This window comes from Stegodyphus dumicola, chromosome 8 (genome assembly GCF_044657685.1).
Source record: "Stegodyphus dumicola isolate Sdum_Otavi_A_Nest chromosome 8, ASM4465768v1".
Lineage (NCBI taxonomy): Eukaryota > Metazoa > Arthropoda > Arachnida > Araneae > Eresidae > Stegodyphus > Stegodyphus dumicola.
Window position 1 is genome coordinate 142,724,119 of NC_140775.1, and position 17,007 is coordinate 142,741,125.

The following is a 17,007-nucleotide window of genomic DNA, read 5'->3' on the forward strand; positions in this document are numbered from 1 at the left end:
ATGGATAATGCTGGAGTTGTCATCCAATGATGTCCCATATGTGCTCAATTAGAGAATGATCTGGTGATCTATCAGGCCAAAGTAACATCTTAACACTCTGTAGAGTATGTTGGGTTATCGCAGTGGTAGAGCAAGTGTAATCCTGTAGGAAAACATCCTCTTGACTGCTGTTCATTAATGGCAGCAGAAAAGGTTGAGTAACCAGACTGGTGTACAAATTTGCAGTCAGGGTGCGTGAGAACCACGAGAGCACTCCTGCTGTCATATGAAATTACTCCTTAGACCGTAACTCCAGGTATAGGTCCAGCGAGTCTAGGCTGCAGACAGGTTGATTGCAGGTGCTCACCTGGCCTCCTTCTAACCAACACATGGCCATCATTGCCACTAAGGTAGAACCAGCTTTCATCAGAAAACACAATAGATCTTCACTCTGTCCTCCAATGAGCTCTAGCTTAATACAATTTACATAGCAAACGGCAAGAGTTTTGAGTCAGTGGAATGCACACTGCAGGGCGTCTAACTTGGAGCTATCCTTCAAGTAACTGACTTGTAGCAGTTTGCTGTGTCACTGTGGTGTCAACTGGGCTCGAAATTCTGCAGCAGATTCAGTACAATGCGCCATAGCCATACGCTGAACATAGCAGTCTTTCCTTTCAGTAGTGCCATAAGGCCACCTGGCACCCATTCTTCTTGAGTCAGTACCTTCTCTTGACCACTACTGCCAACAATCGTTCACAGTGGATACATTCCTGCCAAGTCTTTCTGCAATATCAAGGAAAGAAAATCCACCTTCATGTAGCTAGCTCTATTAGACGACCTCTTTCAAATAACTGAGCAGTTGATAATGGTTTATTTGTCTTAAAAGCATTCTTGATTAACATCAACTCACTATGTCAGAACTCTATGATAAATAATGCTCACGAACTTTACAGCACATATTTAAAGTAAACCTGATTTATATGTTAATAGTGGTGCTACTATCGCAACACTTATGCACCTAGCAGGGAATTTGAATACGCATCATCTTTCAGATAGATAAACACGCCTTATTAAATTTTTATAAATTTAAATTATTAAATTTCATTTATATAGCACAACTCCATCTTGGTGTTGGAATTTTTTTCCCAATCACTATATGTGCATTTCAGGTTTTTTTTTTTACAAGAAATGAAGACCTGTAAGTAAAAAACAGTTCTTCCCAGTTTTTTTAAATCTTGAAAGATTATATGAAATATTTGATTTTAGTGGATATACTAGGTTTTGAACTAATACGAAACGATCTTGTTCTTAACAAATCACATAAATTCAATATGGAATTTAAAAATATAATTTTTTATTGGTACTTTTCCGTTTTGCCGGCGCAAGCGATAAAGTTGCCAATAATGGTACAACCGATGCCAAACGGAATATTCTCGCTGGTAACCTTTTACGCCTCATTTTCAAAACAAGTCGCAGCTTTTTTCTTATCAGATTGATTGTTTTTTTCAATACTGGCATATAATTGCATAGAATTTTTATCAGATAGTTCAGCTTTATGTCTAAGGCCATTTTCAGTAATTAAGTCAATTAGAATGCAATCACAGTGCTTACCTGAAGCCGAAAATATAGAAAAGGTAAAGTCAAGGGTTAAATTCAATTCTAATGAGAATGCATTAGCGAAGTAAAGCACTGCAGTTTTACATAATTTCTGAGTAAGCTATTCGTACGAATTGAAATATTTCTTGCATATAAACTTGTGTTCCAAATTAAGATTTAACTTGAAATTAATGTAGATAATTACTGAGAGCATTAGAATTTTGTAGAGTAGTTTGCGTGAGATGAGATCGCTTGGGGTCACGTGATATGAACCGGCGAATCAGGATGGTGAACCATGAAAGCACATGTATGAAATTCTTAATTAATTCTTAAATTAATAAATTAATGTTTCTTAAATTAAGAAAATTCTTAAATTAATGTTTTTTTACAAATTTATTGTCTTTATTTATTGGCTTTTTATAAAATTTTAAGCGATATTAAAATGTTTATGCCTTCAAAAAAAGAATTCTTAGAACTAACATTTTTTTAATATTTTTTATGTGTATACTGTATGTTGTCGCCAATAAAGTCTGCTTGGCGAGATTTGCGCCGGCGAAACGGAAAAGTACCTTTTTATTTTTAAATGTGTAGTATATTCTTGTGTTTTCAATGCATTTTTTTCTTTTGAAACTGTTCCATAAATAGGTTCGAGTCATCAGTGGAAAGGAACCTCCTTGTTTCCTCAATTTATTTCATGGTCAAATGATTGTATACTATGGGCGCCGAGATGAAATTTCAGAAAAGGAAACTGAGAATTATGATGGTTTGTTTTAATAATTCTAGAACTAACACACTTTTAAGACTAGATTTAGTTCCCTGCTTCCTTGAAAATTAAGTTGTTTAAGAGAAAACTAGAAATTCTAAAGGTTTATATATTATGTATTGATTCAAATTTAACATAGATGCTCATAAATATAAGTAAAATAGTTGCTGGAAATTTTGTTAAGTGATTTAAGAGAAAAATGCAGTATGTACTGAAATTGAATAAGCGCAACTTAATTTTTACTGTACTTTCCCTTATTGTAGATCATTTTTGCAGAATTCTGTTGTAAACATCTTCAACATGTATTTGGAACCATGTTATTTTTATTTACTACTTTTTTATTAATAAAAGTTTTTTTGAGTTGTGAAATATAACTGCTTTTAGTCATGTTGTTTTTATAGTCCCAAGTCCCAGTAATCCTCCTTCCTTTTTAAAAAATATATAGTAATTTATTCTATATATTTTGTTAATGAGGTCAAATTAGGAACACTATTTATTTAAAATGCATTTTGCAGAAAAATACTATTAATAAACATGATTAGCAATTTCTTCACTTACTTGGGATAATATGCTGTGTAACTAGAACACCTAAACAAATCAGAGCTTTACTGATTGTGGATATCTGGAGTTTTCAATATATAAAAGGTTATAATTTTTATTATATCACAGATTTACAAAGACTAAAGAGTTGTTTTTTAATTTTTGTTTATATTTGTTGTGTTGCGAGTGACAGTCATGTAGCAGAAATGTACATGTGATGAACACTGAATGTAAGTGAAGAATCTAAGTTTTAACCCTAAGATATAACTGGATGAATGAAGAGCACACATATATAATCATATGGCCATGAATGATAAGGTGGGATAGATAGTTTTGAAGCTAGAGAGAAACAAGTGGTAACTTGACTATCATGACAGTTCTCTTTCATGTGCATTGGATCCGCTTAGCATTATGTCTGAATACTGGCCAACTGAAATGTAACTCTAATCGATTCCTAACTGCTGCTTATGTCTTTTACTGCTACAATCACAACAGGATTCCATGCCTCACAACAGCTGAATTAATACTATCATAATTTTCAACTTTAAATATTTACACATTCATTATTTGCTAACTGAATTTTACTTTCTGTTGTATTGATGTGAATTTACTTTTGGCATTGCACATGTGTGCAGTTGCCTGAGCCATTATCCCAGTTATGTTACACTGTACCAGTTAATTCTTGCATTGGTTTGACAATGCTAAGCAAATAACTTTGTTTAGTGGAATCTTGATTAGCATTTTTGCTTTGATCTTTTCTATGTTCCAATGTAGTTTGCCCTTTTCTTTGCGTTTACAATACACAAAGACTTTTGCATTCATAGAGCTTACTTTCATATTTTCATGATATATAGTAACTAAAGCATCTTAGTGCAGCTGTTTTTTCTGCTTTAAATTGGCAATTTTTTTTTTACTCTTCTAGTAACTTTTAGCATGCTTAAGTTGGGCATTTAATCATGACATCTATCTTGATTCTGATATTTTAAAATTCTTCAGTTAAGCTACACAGTAGCAAAATAGCTAGAAACTCCTCTGATATTTCAGAACCCATTTCCTCAAGCTTATTCACAATTTCAAAGAAATTAATTAAATAATTCTGTATTGTTTTATCCACTTTCATCTTTTGAAAGACCATTTTTTTTATAAGACTCACTTTAGTTATAGGGCCTTTCAGCTAACAGACATCATGCTGTTTCGTGATTTAACATAACAGGATGAATGATGAACACCTGTAAGTAATCAGCAATGAAAAACAGAGTGAGATGGATAGTTCTGGAACTATAGAGAAATAGATGGTAACTTGACCATGATGACTTTCCAGCATCATGTCTGTCTGGTTCACTTGGCATTAAGTCCATCAGTAGGTACTTGCTACATAATGGCCACTGGGTAGTATGGAAATTCCATTATAATCGACTGCTACATCTTCTCATGCCTTTGACTGCTACAGGCATATCAAGATTCTATGTCACACATGCACTATGATGACAAAAACCACAATCACAATTGCATAATATGGCTTCTACTGAAGATAAAGTATAGTTTGATTTCTTTTCCTTTTTAACACTGCAGATACAAGGGGAAAGCAAATTTTCTACAACATGATGCTTCTGGAATATGTATAAAGTATCCAGCTGTAAGAACACATCATGTAGGAAGATACTATATGGCAATTCATTTTCTTCTTTAGATGATAGTATTCATATTATTCTCTCACAGTAAATTAGAAGTATTTTGCAGTGCAAATAATCCGTAGATTCTTCTAGTTCCAAAGCTTTAAAAATAACATTAGAAATATGTGTATATTTGTTACATAAATTGTGTAAATATTGAGCATTTTCTAGATGCTGTTTTTACTTCCTTGTACGAAGTAAAAAGGAAGTATTGTAATTGCGAAAAGCTTCAGGTAGCATATTTCAATGAAAATATCCATTTTGATCGCTATCGAATGCAATTTAACGATGTTTTTGCGTGATATCTGTATTTAAGGACAGAATAAAAGACTCCTTTCCTCCAAAAAATTATAAAACTGCTTTAAAATGAATTCTGAAGAGAATTTTTCGTGGTGTCTGTACGAACGAATGTACACACATACGTCCGTACATATCTCGCATAACTCAAAAACAAGTAGCATCAGAACGTTGAAATTTTGTATATAGGACTGCTATAACATGTAGATGTGCACCTCGTATTTTGGTTGCTATCGGCCACACAAAACATATATAAATATATTTATATATATATCCACTCTGTTACTCGGCATAGTGATCTCAGTTTCTTTACTCTTATATATTTGTAAATTGTACATTTTTTGCTTTAAAAATGATTGAATTATGTTTTTCTTATCTTCCGGTTAAGGTTTTTATACCTTTCGTAAATCTGGAAGCAATATTTGTACAATTATCAACAATTTAAAAGCTGTTTAAGTGCAGTTACGTTTTAAATAACATGGCGTACATATTTGTTTTCATTTGAAACAGCAGAATAGTAGATTTGTTGCCACTCTAGAGAGAATAAGCTTTGCAACAACAAAGATAATGCCTTCATTTATTATTGAAAATTAAATCATGCTTAATCCTTTCTGGAATTTTTTTGAGGAAATAAGTGTTTAAGATTTACTTCGTAATTTTTTATACAGAGTTTTTGTGTATTTTTGCCTTGTCGCGAAGTGAGAACTGAATTAATTGAATGAGAAATACTCAATCGTCTGTGAAAAACTGTTTCTTTTTTGTTTTGTTTGCTTAATTTCTTTTATGCATCTTTCTAGCTTTATTATAGTATTTGAATAGAACATGTGGCAATGATAAGATAATTCTTTAAATGATATAAATTTTGTGCATTCTGAGTTATAATATGAACGAACAATATAATATTAAGTGAACCTAATATTAAGTGAATAATATTAAGTGAACCTAGCACCAGAGTGTTGCTATGGTAAACAAATATAGTGAATTTTAAAGAGTGCATTTATTCTATTGTGGTTTATGCGCTGTCGAAAAAGTAGATTTAATTCAATCCAATAAGTTTAAATGAAATGCAAGAAAAATGCGTATAATTTATTATTCCGTACAAGGAAGTCATGTGGTGTACACATCAGATTTTTTTTAAGAGCTATAGCATTCAGGGACAACAGCCAGGTATACTTTGAAAGATTACTATTTACATTAATAAGAAAGGGAAGTGGAAGCATTTCAGTGTGAAAGTTTTGGTACTATTAAAACACTTAGTTCTTTTTATGTCCCAGGTAATTATATGGGAATTAAGAACTTTCAATTTGGGGAATTGAAAAATTCAAATTGAGATGTAAATTGAAATGTTTTTAAATTTAAGTATTGTATGGAATAAGTTAATTTTATACTACCTTAGTTTAGATTTGATAATCAGAAATATAATATATGCTATTACAGCATATTATACCTAATGTTTTCATCATTTATTCCTTCTCTTTTAGTATATTGTTGAAAACAGCAGATAAGTTGTAAAGCATTTTCATATTTTCAAATTCAAAGTTTTTGGGTTCTTTTTTAGTATGTATATATATATATATATATTTCTTTAAAATTTAATTAATATTTAAATTATTCTTAAATATATATACATATATATTTATTTATAGAACCTTGGAAAGCATTCATTCTTCGTGGGGATATGAAAACAGAAGCAGTACTTCATGAAGTGAAACTTTCTAAAGGAAGCTTACGCAGTCGGACATCTTTTGCATTTGTTAATCGTAAAACAGGAAAAATATTTATATGGCATGGATGTAAATCAGCTACCCATACAAGAGAATACATATTACATTCTGTGAATGCTATAGTTGAAAAGTAAGCTATGCTGAATTGTTTTATGAACTGTATGTCCCTATCCATGTTGCCTGTAATTATTTAAAGTTTTCACTTCAGAAGGAAAGCGGGTACTGCTTTAAAAAAACTAAACTTTAAATTTGCTCAAGGAATATATAATTTGAGTTTAGTAGGATTTAATTAGTAAGTCAAATTAGTATTAGTCTCTATATGTAAATGAATAGTTCCTCCTTTTTTGCTTATTCGACAAGTTTGTTATATTTTTTTTCCAAAGAAAGTAAACTAATTTCTCATATTCAACTAATAAGTGTGTGTTTATTAGTTAAATTTGAAATTAATTAAATTTACTACATATTTACATCTATGCACATTTATCAAATTGTCTCGTATTTAATTTATAAATGTGTACAGAATAAACAGGAGATAATGTTTGTGTCTCTATAGATGGAGAATAAAGCCAGCTGTAGCTATGCATGCAATTTGCCTTGAAAAATGAGAATGTTTGTGGTGCCGCCTGCAAGTAAAATTCAGAACTACTGATCTTACCCGAGATACTGTAAACAGATACATGAATAGTCAATTACAAAGCTTTAGAACATAATTTATTTAGTATGAAAAAAAGTATTATACATGAGGATATGATAAAAAGTCATTTACACAGTCTCAAATAGCTGAAACTGATGCACAATATTTTGTTTCATTGTTTGAAGAATAAAGACAGAGAAACAAATGCAAATTATTTAAGTTCATGGATAAATAATACATATTATGTCAATATGGCTTTGGCTTGGTGATATTAACAAATGAAATAAAATATGCAGACTGATTCACATTGGAATATTGCCTCATCCATCCAAAGGAGTTTGGAGGAAAATGTCTGTGTCATCCTCAGCTTTCTTTATGACTCAAGTGCATTAGTGGAATTTGCACTTATTGTCTCATTGTAACATTTCTTGCTGTAGTGGCATGATAAGGATGGGTAATATGCTTATGCAATATTTGTCATTCATGGCCCTTGTGATAAGCAATATGCCATGTCTCTGATACTGTTTTGTGGATGGTCTGACATATGCTAAAACATCCTCTGCTATTAACAAGTATTTGGTCCTACTGGTCTGTCTAAATTATGATCGCAAGTAGTATTTCCCATTTCTCTGAGTCATCAGACTATTTTAGCAATGGTACAGCTATCTAATTTATAATTTGTTTCCCATCTATAATAACTTTTGTGTCAAGATTCTAAGTTCTGAATTTTGCCAGTAGGAGGGATTGGAATTGATCTCATTTCATAGGTCATAGTCCTTTTATTATAGCTAGACATTATGTTTATAGCTGTAACTGTCAGTGTTCTTCAGTTATTTAGACATGAATGAAATTTCCTACTCACCTCTGTATTTTTTTTATTAGTCCAAATTTTGTTACTGTTTGTTAATTTTTAATCATTTTAAACTTTAGATGCCCTGCAGAGATGAAATTTCATCCAGATGCAAAACTTGATGTTACTGAAGTTGAGGAAGGATCAGAAGATGAAGAGTTTTGGGAGTGGTTGAATGGGAAAAATGATCCATATTTTTCACTTTTAAACAGTGAGTATATTGTATAACTAAAAATTTTATTATTTTATTACATGTTTATTTTCAGGCAATCTTAATTTTAGAATATTTTTCATGTCATTGATGTGTGACAAAGTTTTAAGTAACAAATGTGTAACTGTATTGTTTTTGTAAAATGTTAAAAAATATTATATACACAATAGAAAAAGAACTTCTTAAGATGATGTTCATGATTCAACATGAATTTGGTTTTCTGTATAAATGATCATCATAGAGAGGAGATGTTCATTACTTGTGTTTCTGTTTATTCTAAGAAATGATCCTGTTCAGAGAGGCTTATCTGTGGAAAATTATTTTTATAACTTATGATTAAATTCTCATTACATTTAAAAATCTAATATTTTTCCGTAATTTCATTTAGCAGAATTCAAAAATGTTTTCTGTACATTGTTATTACATTATAGATATAAGAGATTTTATAGTTTGGTGGGTTTACCATTAAAACTTTAGGTGATATGTTTATTCATTGGACTTAAAATGAAAATTATGCCATGATGATAATTACTAAAGTTGAAAATTAGTTATATAAAGGGTATATAATTGTAGTTAAGCCACTGAAATATCCAACAATAAATGTAGTGACAAATAAACAAGTGAAAATGCAATGATCCAAGATAAGTCAGTACAGGTATTCTCCTCCATTATGTTCACTTTATGCTGCTTCCCTGTTTTAAAAAACCTGAATTAGTAACTTTTCTATGTTTAAAGAAAGAAATAATAAAAAGATTATTATTTTTATAAAGAACTGAAAGGAACAACTGGCTCTGCAGTTATTTTATGTAGTGATTTCAGAAAAGTTTGCCTTTCATTATATATTGGGAGTGAAGGAATTTAGTAAGTTTTAAGCCTTTGATACAAATTAAACATTTGTGCAAGATAAGTATTTGAACTTATAGTCTCAGTTTTCTGCATAATTCCCTGTTGTTTCAGTTCATTTAGCATGTAGATCTGTTAAGTACTGGATTTTAGTAGAAAATGTTTATCACAGATTTCAGACAATTCAGAAATGGTATTTTTCAAATCATCATCATCAGTTTAATGTGAATCAGCAAATTTTGCTGGACTTTTTGAAACGGGGGGAGGGGGAATTCACTTAAATATAAGTATGGTGGATGGTGAAGAAATGTTGAAATCCATGTTGCTGAGCAGTAATTCAGGAAATCTGAATGTTGTATGTTGAAGTGTTTTCATGGAGAAACAGCAGTTTTTTTGGTTAAGTATGCCATGGCATTTTAGCTTTATAGCGTACTGAAGTTGAGTCAGCAAAGTAGCATAATAAACACCAGTTATTTTGGCATTATATGGCTTGCAAGCCATAAACAGTAGTCCCTGTTTATCCCAAAAAGTAGTGCTCAAAATCTTCCCAGCAGAATTTTGGTGTCTGAACTTGCAGGGTTAAAGAGATCCACTGTGTCTTGATACCAATCTCGGCAGTTTCATTTTGGAGTCGTAGTGGTTATAAGCAAAAATTTATAATATTGTTTGTCATGGAAAGCTGTTCTTGAGAAGATGCAGCTTAATGTTTTTTCATTTATGACATTAGCATCCTGTGTAATACCTTCAGGGGGGCTCTTACTGGGTCAAGGTGGCTGTCTCATAAAGGGACATCCTAAAAAACATTTATTGGAGGAACGGGCTACTGATCATGAACTTCTGATAATGTTGATTAATTTAGGTATTCTCAATGCTCAAGAGTTACACCTAAGCTCTGTTAAGGGGCTGTTAGACTTTATAAACAAATTGGACGTCCAAACAAATGGAGCTAGGAACATTGGGTTTGGTGCATATTTAGCAGAGGTGCTTGATACCTGACAAACTCAACCTCAAGAAGAATCATTATCTTGCATATTTCTGGTGCAGAGCTTCACCACCTCCAACTTTTCATGCAGAATTTTTTTCATTGATGCCCATTTCTAAAGCAGTTTGAGAAACAGTTATTTTCTACCTTGACATTAACATGCATTTCTTTGGTTGTCGCATTCACTCTGCGGTTGGATCTGTTTGCCCTTGCCAAAGCACAGGCTTTTTGATGGTGTTGTGAAGAAGGGCTGTATCATCATAGATTGTGACCATTTAATTATGAATATTTTTCAGTGTTATGTCTTATTTTATTAAAAACTCATTTACCACAGAATATTTGATATTTTCAATATTAACACACAGTATATAACAACCTTTCAAAAATCGAATAATTACACCTGCTGTGTATGATTTCTTTTTAAGCTTTCAAAGGATAATACAATCATTTCAGCATATTTTTTATTTTACAGGCAGAGTGAATTTTACAGGCATAAGTGAATGTCTCTTGTATACAGATTCAAGAGAGTTTTGTAAAGTGCCTCTGAAGAAGGAAAAAAAAAATGTGAATTTCAGCATTCAGGCATATTGTCATACTTTCTCAGGCCTTTCTCATTTGCCAAAGTGTAATCAATTTTAACTTTTTACATTGAGTCATGCGCAGAATGTTTGGGTTGCGAGTGAAGTGCCATTATATAGTAGAAAAGGACCGGTTCTTGGTATCTCTGATTAACAGGAGATGATAAGTGTATGTATGGCCAGTTATATTTGTGAGAGTAAGTGATGATCTGTTGAATAAAATTAACCACATTTTCGAGTTAAAAAAGTTCAAGCAGATACTCTAAAGAACCGAAATAGAATTAAAAAAAAAAAAAAAGAAATATATATATATATATATATATATATATTGATTACCATTATATTTCAAGTATGTTAGCAGCCCATAAATTATCCTGTATCTTATAAAAATTGTTTGATATAGCAATGACTTGATCATGACTTGAATGGAATCCTTTTTTCTTAAAGAAAAATCATTAAATGCCAATAGGGGATAGTTTAGGTGAGAATTCCCAAAACCATTCTTTCAACATTCTGTGCCTGGAACCTCAAACTTTAATTTTTTCACTTCATCCTAAAGTGTTTGGATAAAAAATTTGGAATTTTTTTTCATCTGGTGGCAGTAGAATTCCTCAGCAAAACGGTTTTACCTTTGCCAAATGTGAAAATAATTTGAGTCGGCAAGGATTATGTTGAGAATAATTATATTTATATTCATATTAAAGAATTACTAAAGTACAATAAAATTTATTTGTTTTTATGACTGAATTATTCATGCATTTTTTAGCATTATTTCTGTATTTTTCTCTTTCAGGTGAATCCTCTTATGATTTTACTCCAAGATTATTTTTAATAGATAGTATGTCTGGTAATATGTGTGCCAAAGAAATAATTTGTCCTTATTTCACAAAAACACATTCTTGTCCCTTTCCGCTTTTGCAGTCTGACTTAAAAAATGCATCACAGCCTGGTAAGTTTATTTCATTTTCGTTATTACAAAACTTCTGTAATTGGGAAAGTATGTTTATCTGCAGCTTGTTTATGTATAAATATATCATGGAAAAAAAGTATCTTTAGCTAATTTGGTAATAAAAATTTGTTGGATGTCTTATGATAGAATTCATTATTGTGCATATTTTTTAAATGATGTTTCAAAAGAAAGAAGTTGACTGTTTAAAAATACCTGTTAAAATCATTAGGTTTTGAAATTTTACCATTTATTCTGAAATATGGTTTTGAATTATATTTCTGAATATTCAGGATCTATATGTGTTGTGTATACACATGCAGGATCAGAATGCGAGTTTTAAACTTTTAGATATTTTATAAATAAAAACTATTTTATCTTTCATTTTTATACAACCTAACATGAAATATATTTTCTATTCAATCCTATCAATGATAAAATGATCAAAATTTTATTTGATCACAGATCTGGTGCTTATTCTTTTTCTTTTAATATAAGGCAGAAAATATTATCTGCATGTTTATTAATCTTCATCAAATTATTTCTGCCTAGCTCTGTTTCAGTTCACTTTTTGCTATAATCACATTTTGTTATAATAACCACTTTCCACTTTGGGAAAAAAAGTGAAAGAAAAGAAATTGTCTTTAATTTATCTTAAAAAATAATACTTTGTTGGTGAAAAGGGCACCACTGCTCATGGGGTGGTCATTTCCATATAGTCCTGCATGTATATTTTTTAAACAGTCTCTGCATAGCCAATAAAATAAACTTGTATGTTCTATAGCAAATAGCTATATCTCAGCAGAGTAAGTATATCATTTATAAACACTGTCGCAATATGCTTTGTAAGCATTATTTGAATCTCAAAATTCTTGTTAAGAGATTAAATGCAAATCAAATTGGAAGACAAATACATCAATGTAAAATTTAATTTTTTAAACAGTCTCTGCATAGCCAATAAAATAAACTTGTATGTTCTGTAGCAAATAGCTATATCTCAGCAGAGTAAGTATATCATTTATAAACACTGTCGCAATATGCTTTGTAAGCATTATTTGAATCTCAAAATTCTTGTTAAGAGATTAAATGCAAATCAAATTGGAAGACAAATACATCAATGTAAAATTTAAATTGGAAGACAAATACATCAATGTAAAATTTAAAGTTATGTGAGGTAGCAGCAATCTAATTTTGACCTAGGCTTTGAATATAACCAACTTTTCAAAAACATCTAAATTTTCAGCTCCTCAAGTCATGGCTCCTATTAAAAAAGCTCCTAATTCAGTAAAACTTCTGAAGCAGAGAAAGAATGTAACTTATGTTAGTTAATTTTAATAAAAAAATTTATTTCAAATTTTAACCAAAAGTAAAGAAAGGCCTTATTTGAAATTCATTTTAATCCTAAGATTATTATTTCTAAAGCTGATAAGAACTGACAGACCATTATTCTGGACAAATACACGTACGTAAATTGATAGAATCATGAAACTGTTAAATGAAGGCCGGTGCAACTCTATCCTAAAAAATCGTTCAATTGACCCTATAAACTATATAAGCTGCTGTTAAATCTTCTCATATACTCCCCAGTTTAAGAAATCACTTGTTCCAGCTAATGCTAACTGTGCTAGGTTTTATATTCTTCCCTAAATTCTCAAAGTTGGAATTCCATTTCATCTATAGTTTCTAAATAGCATAGTAGAGCAGCCCTATACCCTTTAGGCAAGTAACCAGTTTCTATATTTTCTCTTTTTACTTATACTGCAAAGAATTATCTTACAGCCATTGATAAAGATATTTCTCCCTAGTACAGTACAAAGTCTGTAATCCAGACTCGTCGGGACTTCAGCGATTCTGTATTAGGGTTTTTTCCGGATTATAGATCATCAATTTAAATCTGGTCATGCAGAAACTATACAATTAAAAATATGAAACTGTAATTTATGAAATAAAGTGCAATTATGATCTAAAGGGTATCAAAATTTACAAAAAAAAAAAAAGCTTAATATTTATTTGTTTACTTTATTAAACATTTCTTTCAATGTAAGTTGTGTAAATTGCTTTGTTTTTTGTGCTAATACTTTCTCTTTAATTTTATAAACAGACATAATTTCTTGTTCAGTTCCACTGTTCAAGTTCTGTAATTGCTGTGTCGAGAATACCAGCTAACTTGTAAATCGAAATTTTTTCGTTTTCAATAATAATAAATAATAATATAATAATAAATATTTCAATAATAATTTTTCTGTGACTTTCTTCACTATTGGAAGCGGTACATCGAAATATGCTTTCGCTTTGTAGATCCTTTATCAGCTCCAGAATTGGAAACTCTTTTTGACATAATTGAAAGTTCAAGCTTAATTTTTATAAGATTGCTTTAACAGTCTGCAAAAAATAATAAGCCGGATCCAATTAGAAGATTAAAGAACAGCGCAATATGCAACATTAACTGAAATGCCTTTCAATCAGTAAAGATAATTTTAGCCTAGCTTATACTGTCCATTATACGTTAAACGTGCATGCGTAAAGCATACAAAAGAAAAATTTGTGGCTTTGAGGTCCAGATTATAGATCATTCCGGATAATGGATTCCGGATAATTACGTACTTTGTACTGTACTGAGTTATTGATTCTTTTGATATTAAACCACTGTTTGCTAATGTCTTAGTTAAAGGGAGCATTAAAAATGTTTTGAAAATAAATTTTGAGATCCATTTCACATATACTGAATTTAGGCATTAGTTTCTCTCATTAAAGTTTGAGTGAAACCGACTTCATTCTAAAAAATAATTGTATCTCAAATTAAAAGATAGCTCTGAGTAATTCTGTCAGTCCAGTAGTTGTTGACATTTATATGCACTATTTTGTCATCAAATTATTTGAAAAATTATCTTTTCAATTCTGGATTCATTATGAAGGTGATGTACTCCTATTTTTTGATAGTAATAAAGGTAATTTAACCCAAATTAAAGTGTTATGAAATCAGTTGATCCAGCCATTCCAGCCATCAGTCGATCCAGCCATAGTTCTCTTCTGAATCTGACATTTCCTTTCCTTTTTGTGATATTCTAACTATCTACTGTGAATTTGATTTCAGCAGCCCTGTTTATAATAAACCTTTTTCTGTTTGCCTCCCCATGCTAGATCATATCACTCTTCTAAGCTAGAAATGGCTTCTTTTTATTTTTATATATATCATACTCTTCAAACTTGTTCTCAGCATGTCTTGTCATCAAAGAAGACATTCCGCTGTAAGAAATAGCAATAAGAACTTTGTCATCATTCCATTTCATCCTTCTGTTAGTTACAAATTGCATCAGTTCTTCAGAAGTTCATTTTTTCAGATCATTTTCTCACTTATTAATAAAATTCACTGTTCATTTCTTTAAAATTCCATCTCTGATTTTAATTTTTGGGAAATTTATAACTTATTTTGTCAGTGTAGTTTGAGATGTATAGTACATGTCGGTTAGTATTAATTGCTGAGTTCAATACATGATGATTTGAGATTATGATATCAGCTTTAAATTTATGTAGTAAGACAGTAACTATCAATTCATCTTGTAATTAATACCTAAAATAATTAAAAATCAATGCGAAATTTAAACTACTTATGCTATTAAATTTTTTTAAAAATTATAATTATGTTCTTGATGAAATTTTGAACTTTTACAAAGAAATGAACTGTTCTGTGTGTTATATATTGTTCGTCAATGGTTTTTCAGTTGTATTCGGAAGTTCACAAAGCCAGTGATAGCTTTCTCTGATCCCTAAATTTCAACTCGAAAGTTCTTAAAATTTGCATTGCTTTTCTAGATTCGGTTGAGGTTTGTATGTTTTCACTTTCTTCTATGTTAATATCACCATCAATTCCAATTTTTACAACTCTCTTAATACTTCCTGTAATATCAAAATTAGTTTTTTCCAGTATTATTATCTCAATGTTATGCCAACTGGGACGTATTCTAAAAATGAATCTTCATAACTTCCCTCACTGACATCTGAAACTTAGGCAATATTTTGCAATTCTGAGGCTGCCTAAATAAAACCCATATTTTTTAAAGTGGTTTTTAATTATGGTTTGAGTGATAACTTTCAGTATATTGACTATAATGTGCATTGCCTCTAACAAAGATCTCAACTTAGTTATCTCTTTTGAAGTGTTTGCATTTTCACAAGATTATTATTTTCAACATCATCTTTCTTGTAATGATATTTGGAAGCTTTTGTGATAAATAATATATATGTAACTGGTGTAAAGACTGAATGACAAAGTTGTATCTTTAGGAATAACCCCAAATTTAATAGTTTCCAGAATGAAATCAGAGGGATGTGCAGCACAGTTTTCTAACAGTTAAGCTGCTTTTTTGGGGGGCTTGTTTGTTTGTTTTTCAGTTCGCTGTACCATTTCTGAAAAGAATGTAGAAATACTTTTTTTTTTTTTTTTGTCATCCATAAGTTCTTGCTGTTATGATAAATTAGAGGTAAATCATTGACACCTTTCAAAAATCGAGGTTTTCGCATTTTCTCAATTACCAGTGGTGTCTTGATTGTCATGTAGATATTACATATTAATAACACAATAAATAAAATTTTTAAAATTAAATCCAAAAGGGTTTAATGGTTGCCCAAAAGGCCCTTTTAAAGTTCAGTAGGGTTTCAATAACGATTACAATAGAGGATATTAGAGGTCTATGCATTTAGATTAACATAGAAATGTTATAGATATTCCGTATATTTAAAAAGTGAAAAAATACAATGCAATTCTGTAAAAATATTTAATGTTTTAGATATATCATGAATTAAATCCATTTTTATTTAAATAAATCAGATTAAAAAGTAAAAAATAATGTTTTTAAGATATGTATCTATTACTTGTAAGTTAAGTTTCTTAATAAAAGACAGATTAAATATGAAAGAATTGTATGTTATGTTTTTTTCGAGTAGCAGTAGACTCAAATGAAAAGTAGAATAATGCAAAATCGTGTCTCGAGACTAATAGCTGTTTGAGCTGAAAGAAGATGGGAAAACAGAAAGGCCCAGTATTATCAAAATTGATTGAATCTGTTTTAACTTGCCTCCATGGACTGATTATTGAAGGCATTTAATTTTATGGGTGATATGTCTGTCTGAAGAACATTCTTGAGCAATAATAACTTGGATGCTGCACAGACTGAAAAATTATTTATTGCCATTACACAAAACTGTATATGAAGCTTTGGAGGTCATATAATCCCTCCGATGAATATTGGTAAAGGTTTTAGGGGTAATTTATTGCATATCTGTACAGTTTACCGAAACTAACATTCCATAAACCTTTCTTTTTTTTTCCTGCAGCTTTTATTCTCCAATACTAGTTAATATACATGCTGCAAGTTCTAATCTTATAATTAA

At 30.6% G+C, this 17,007-nt stretch overlaps 1 protein-coding gene across 1 annotated transcript in view; it reads left to right on the forward strand.

Annotated features, from left to right (window-relative positions):
- Window positions 1-17,007, forward strand: part of LOC118183144 (supervillin-like) — a 77,827-nt gene that overhangs the window by 44,126 nt on the left and 16,694 nt on the right. The window contains exons 16-19 of the mRNA XM_035352571.2: window positions 2,221-2,338; window positions 6,495-6,702; window positions 8,137-8,267; window positions 11,464-11,619. Coding sequence (XP_035208462.2) covers window positions 2,221-2,338; window positions 6,495-6,702; window positions 8,137-8,267; window positions 11,464-11,619 — 613 coding nt within the window. The remainder of the gene's footprint in view (window positions 1-2,220; window positions 2,339-6,494; window positions 6,703-8,136; window positions 8,268-11,463; window positions 11,620-17,007) is intronic.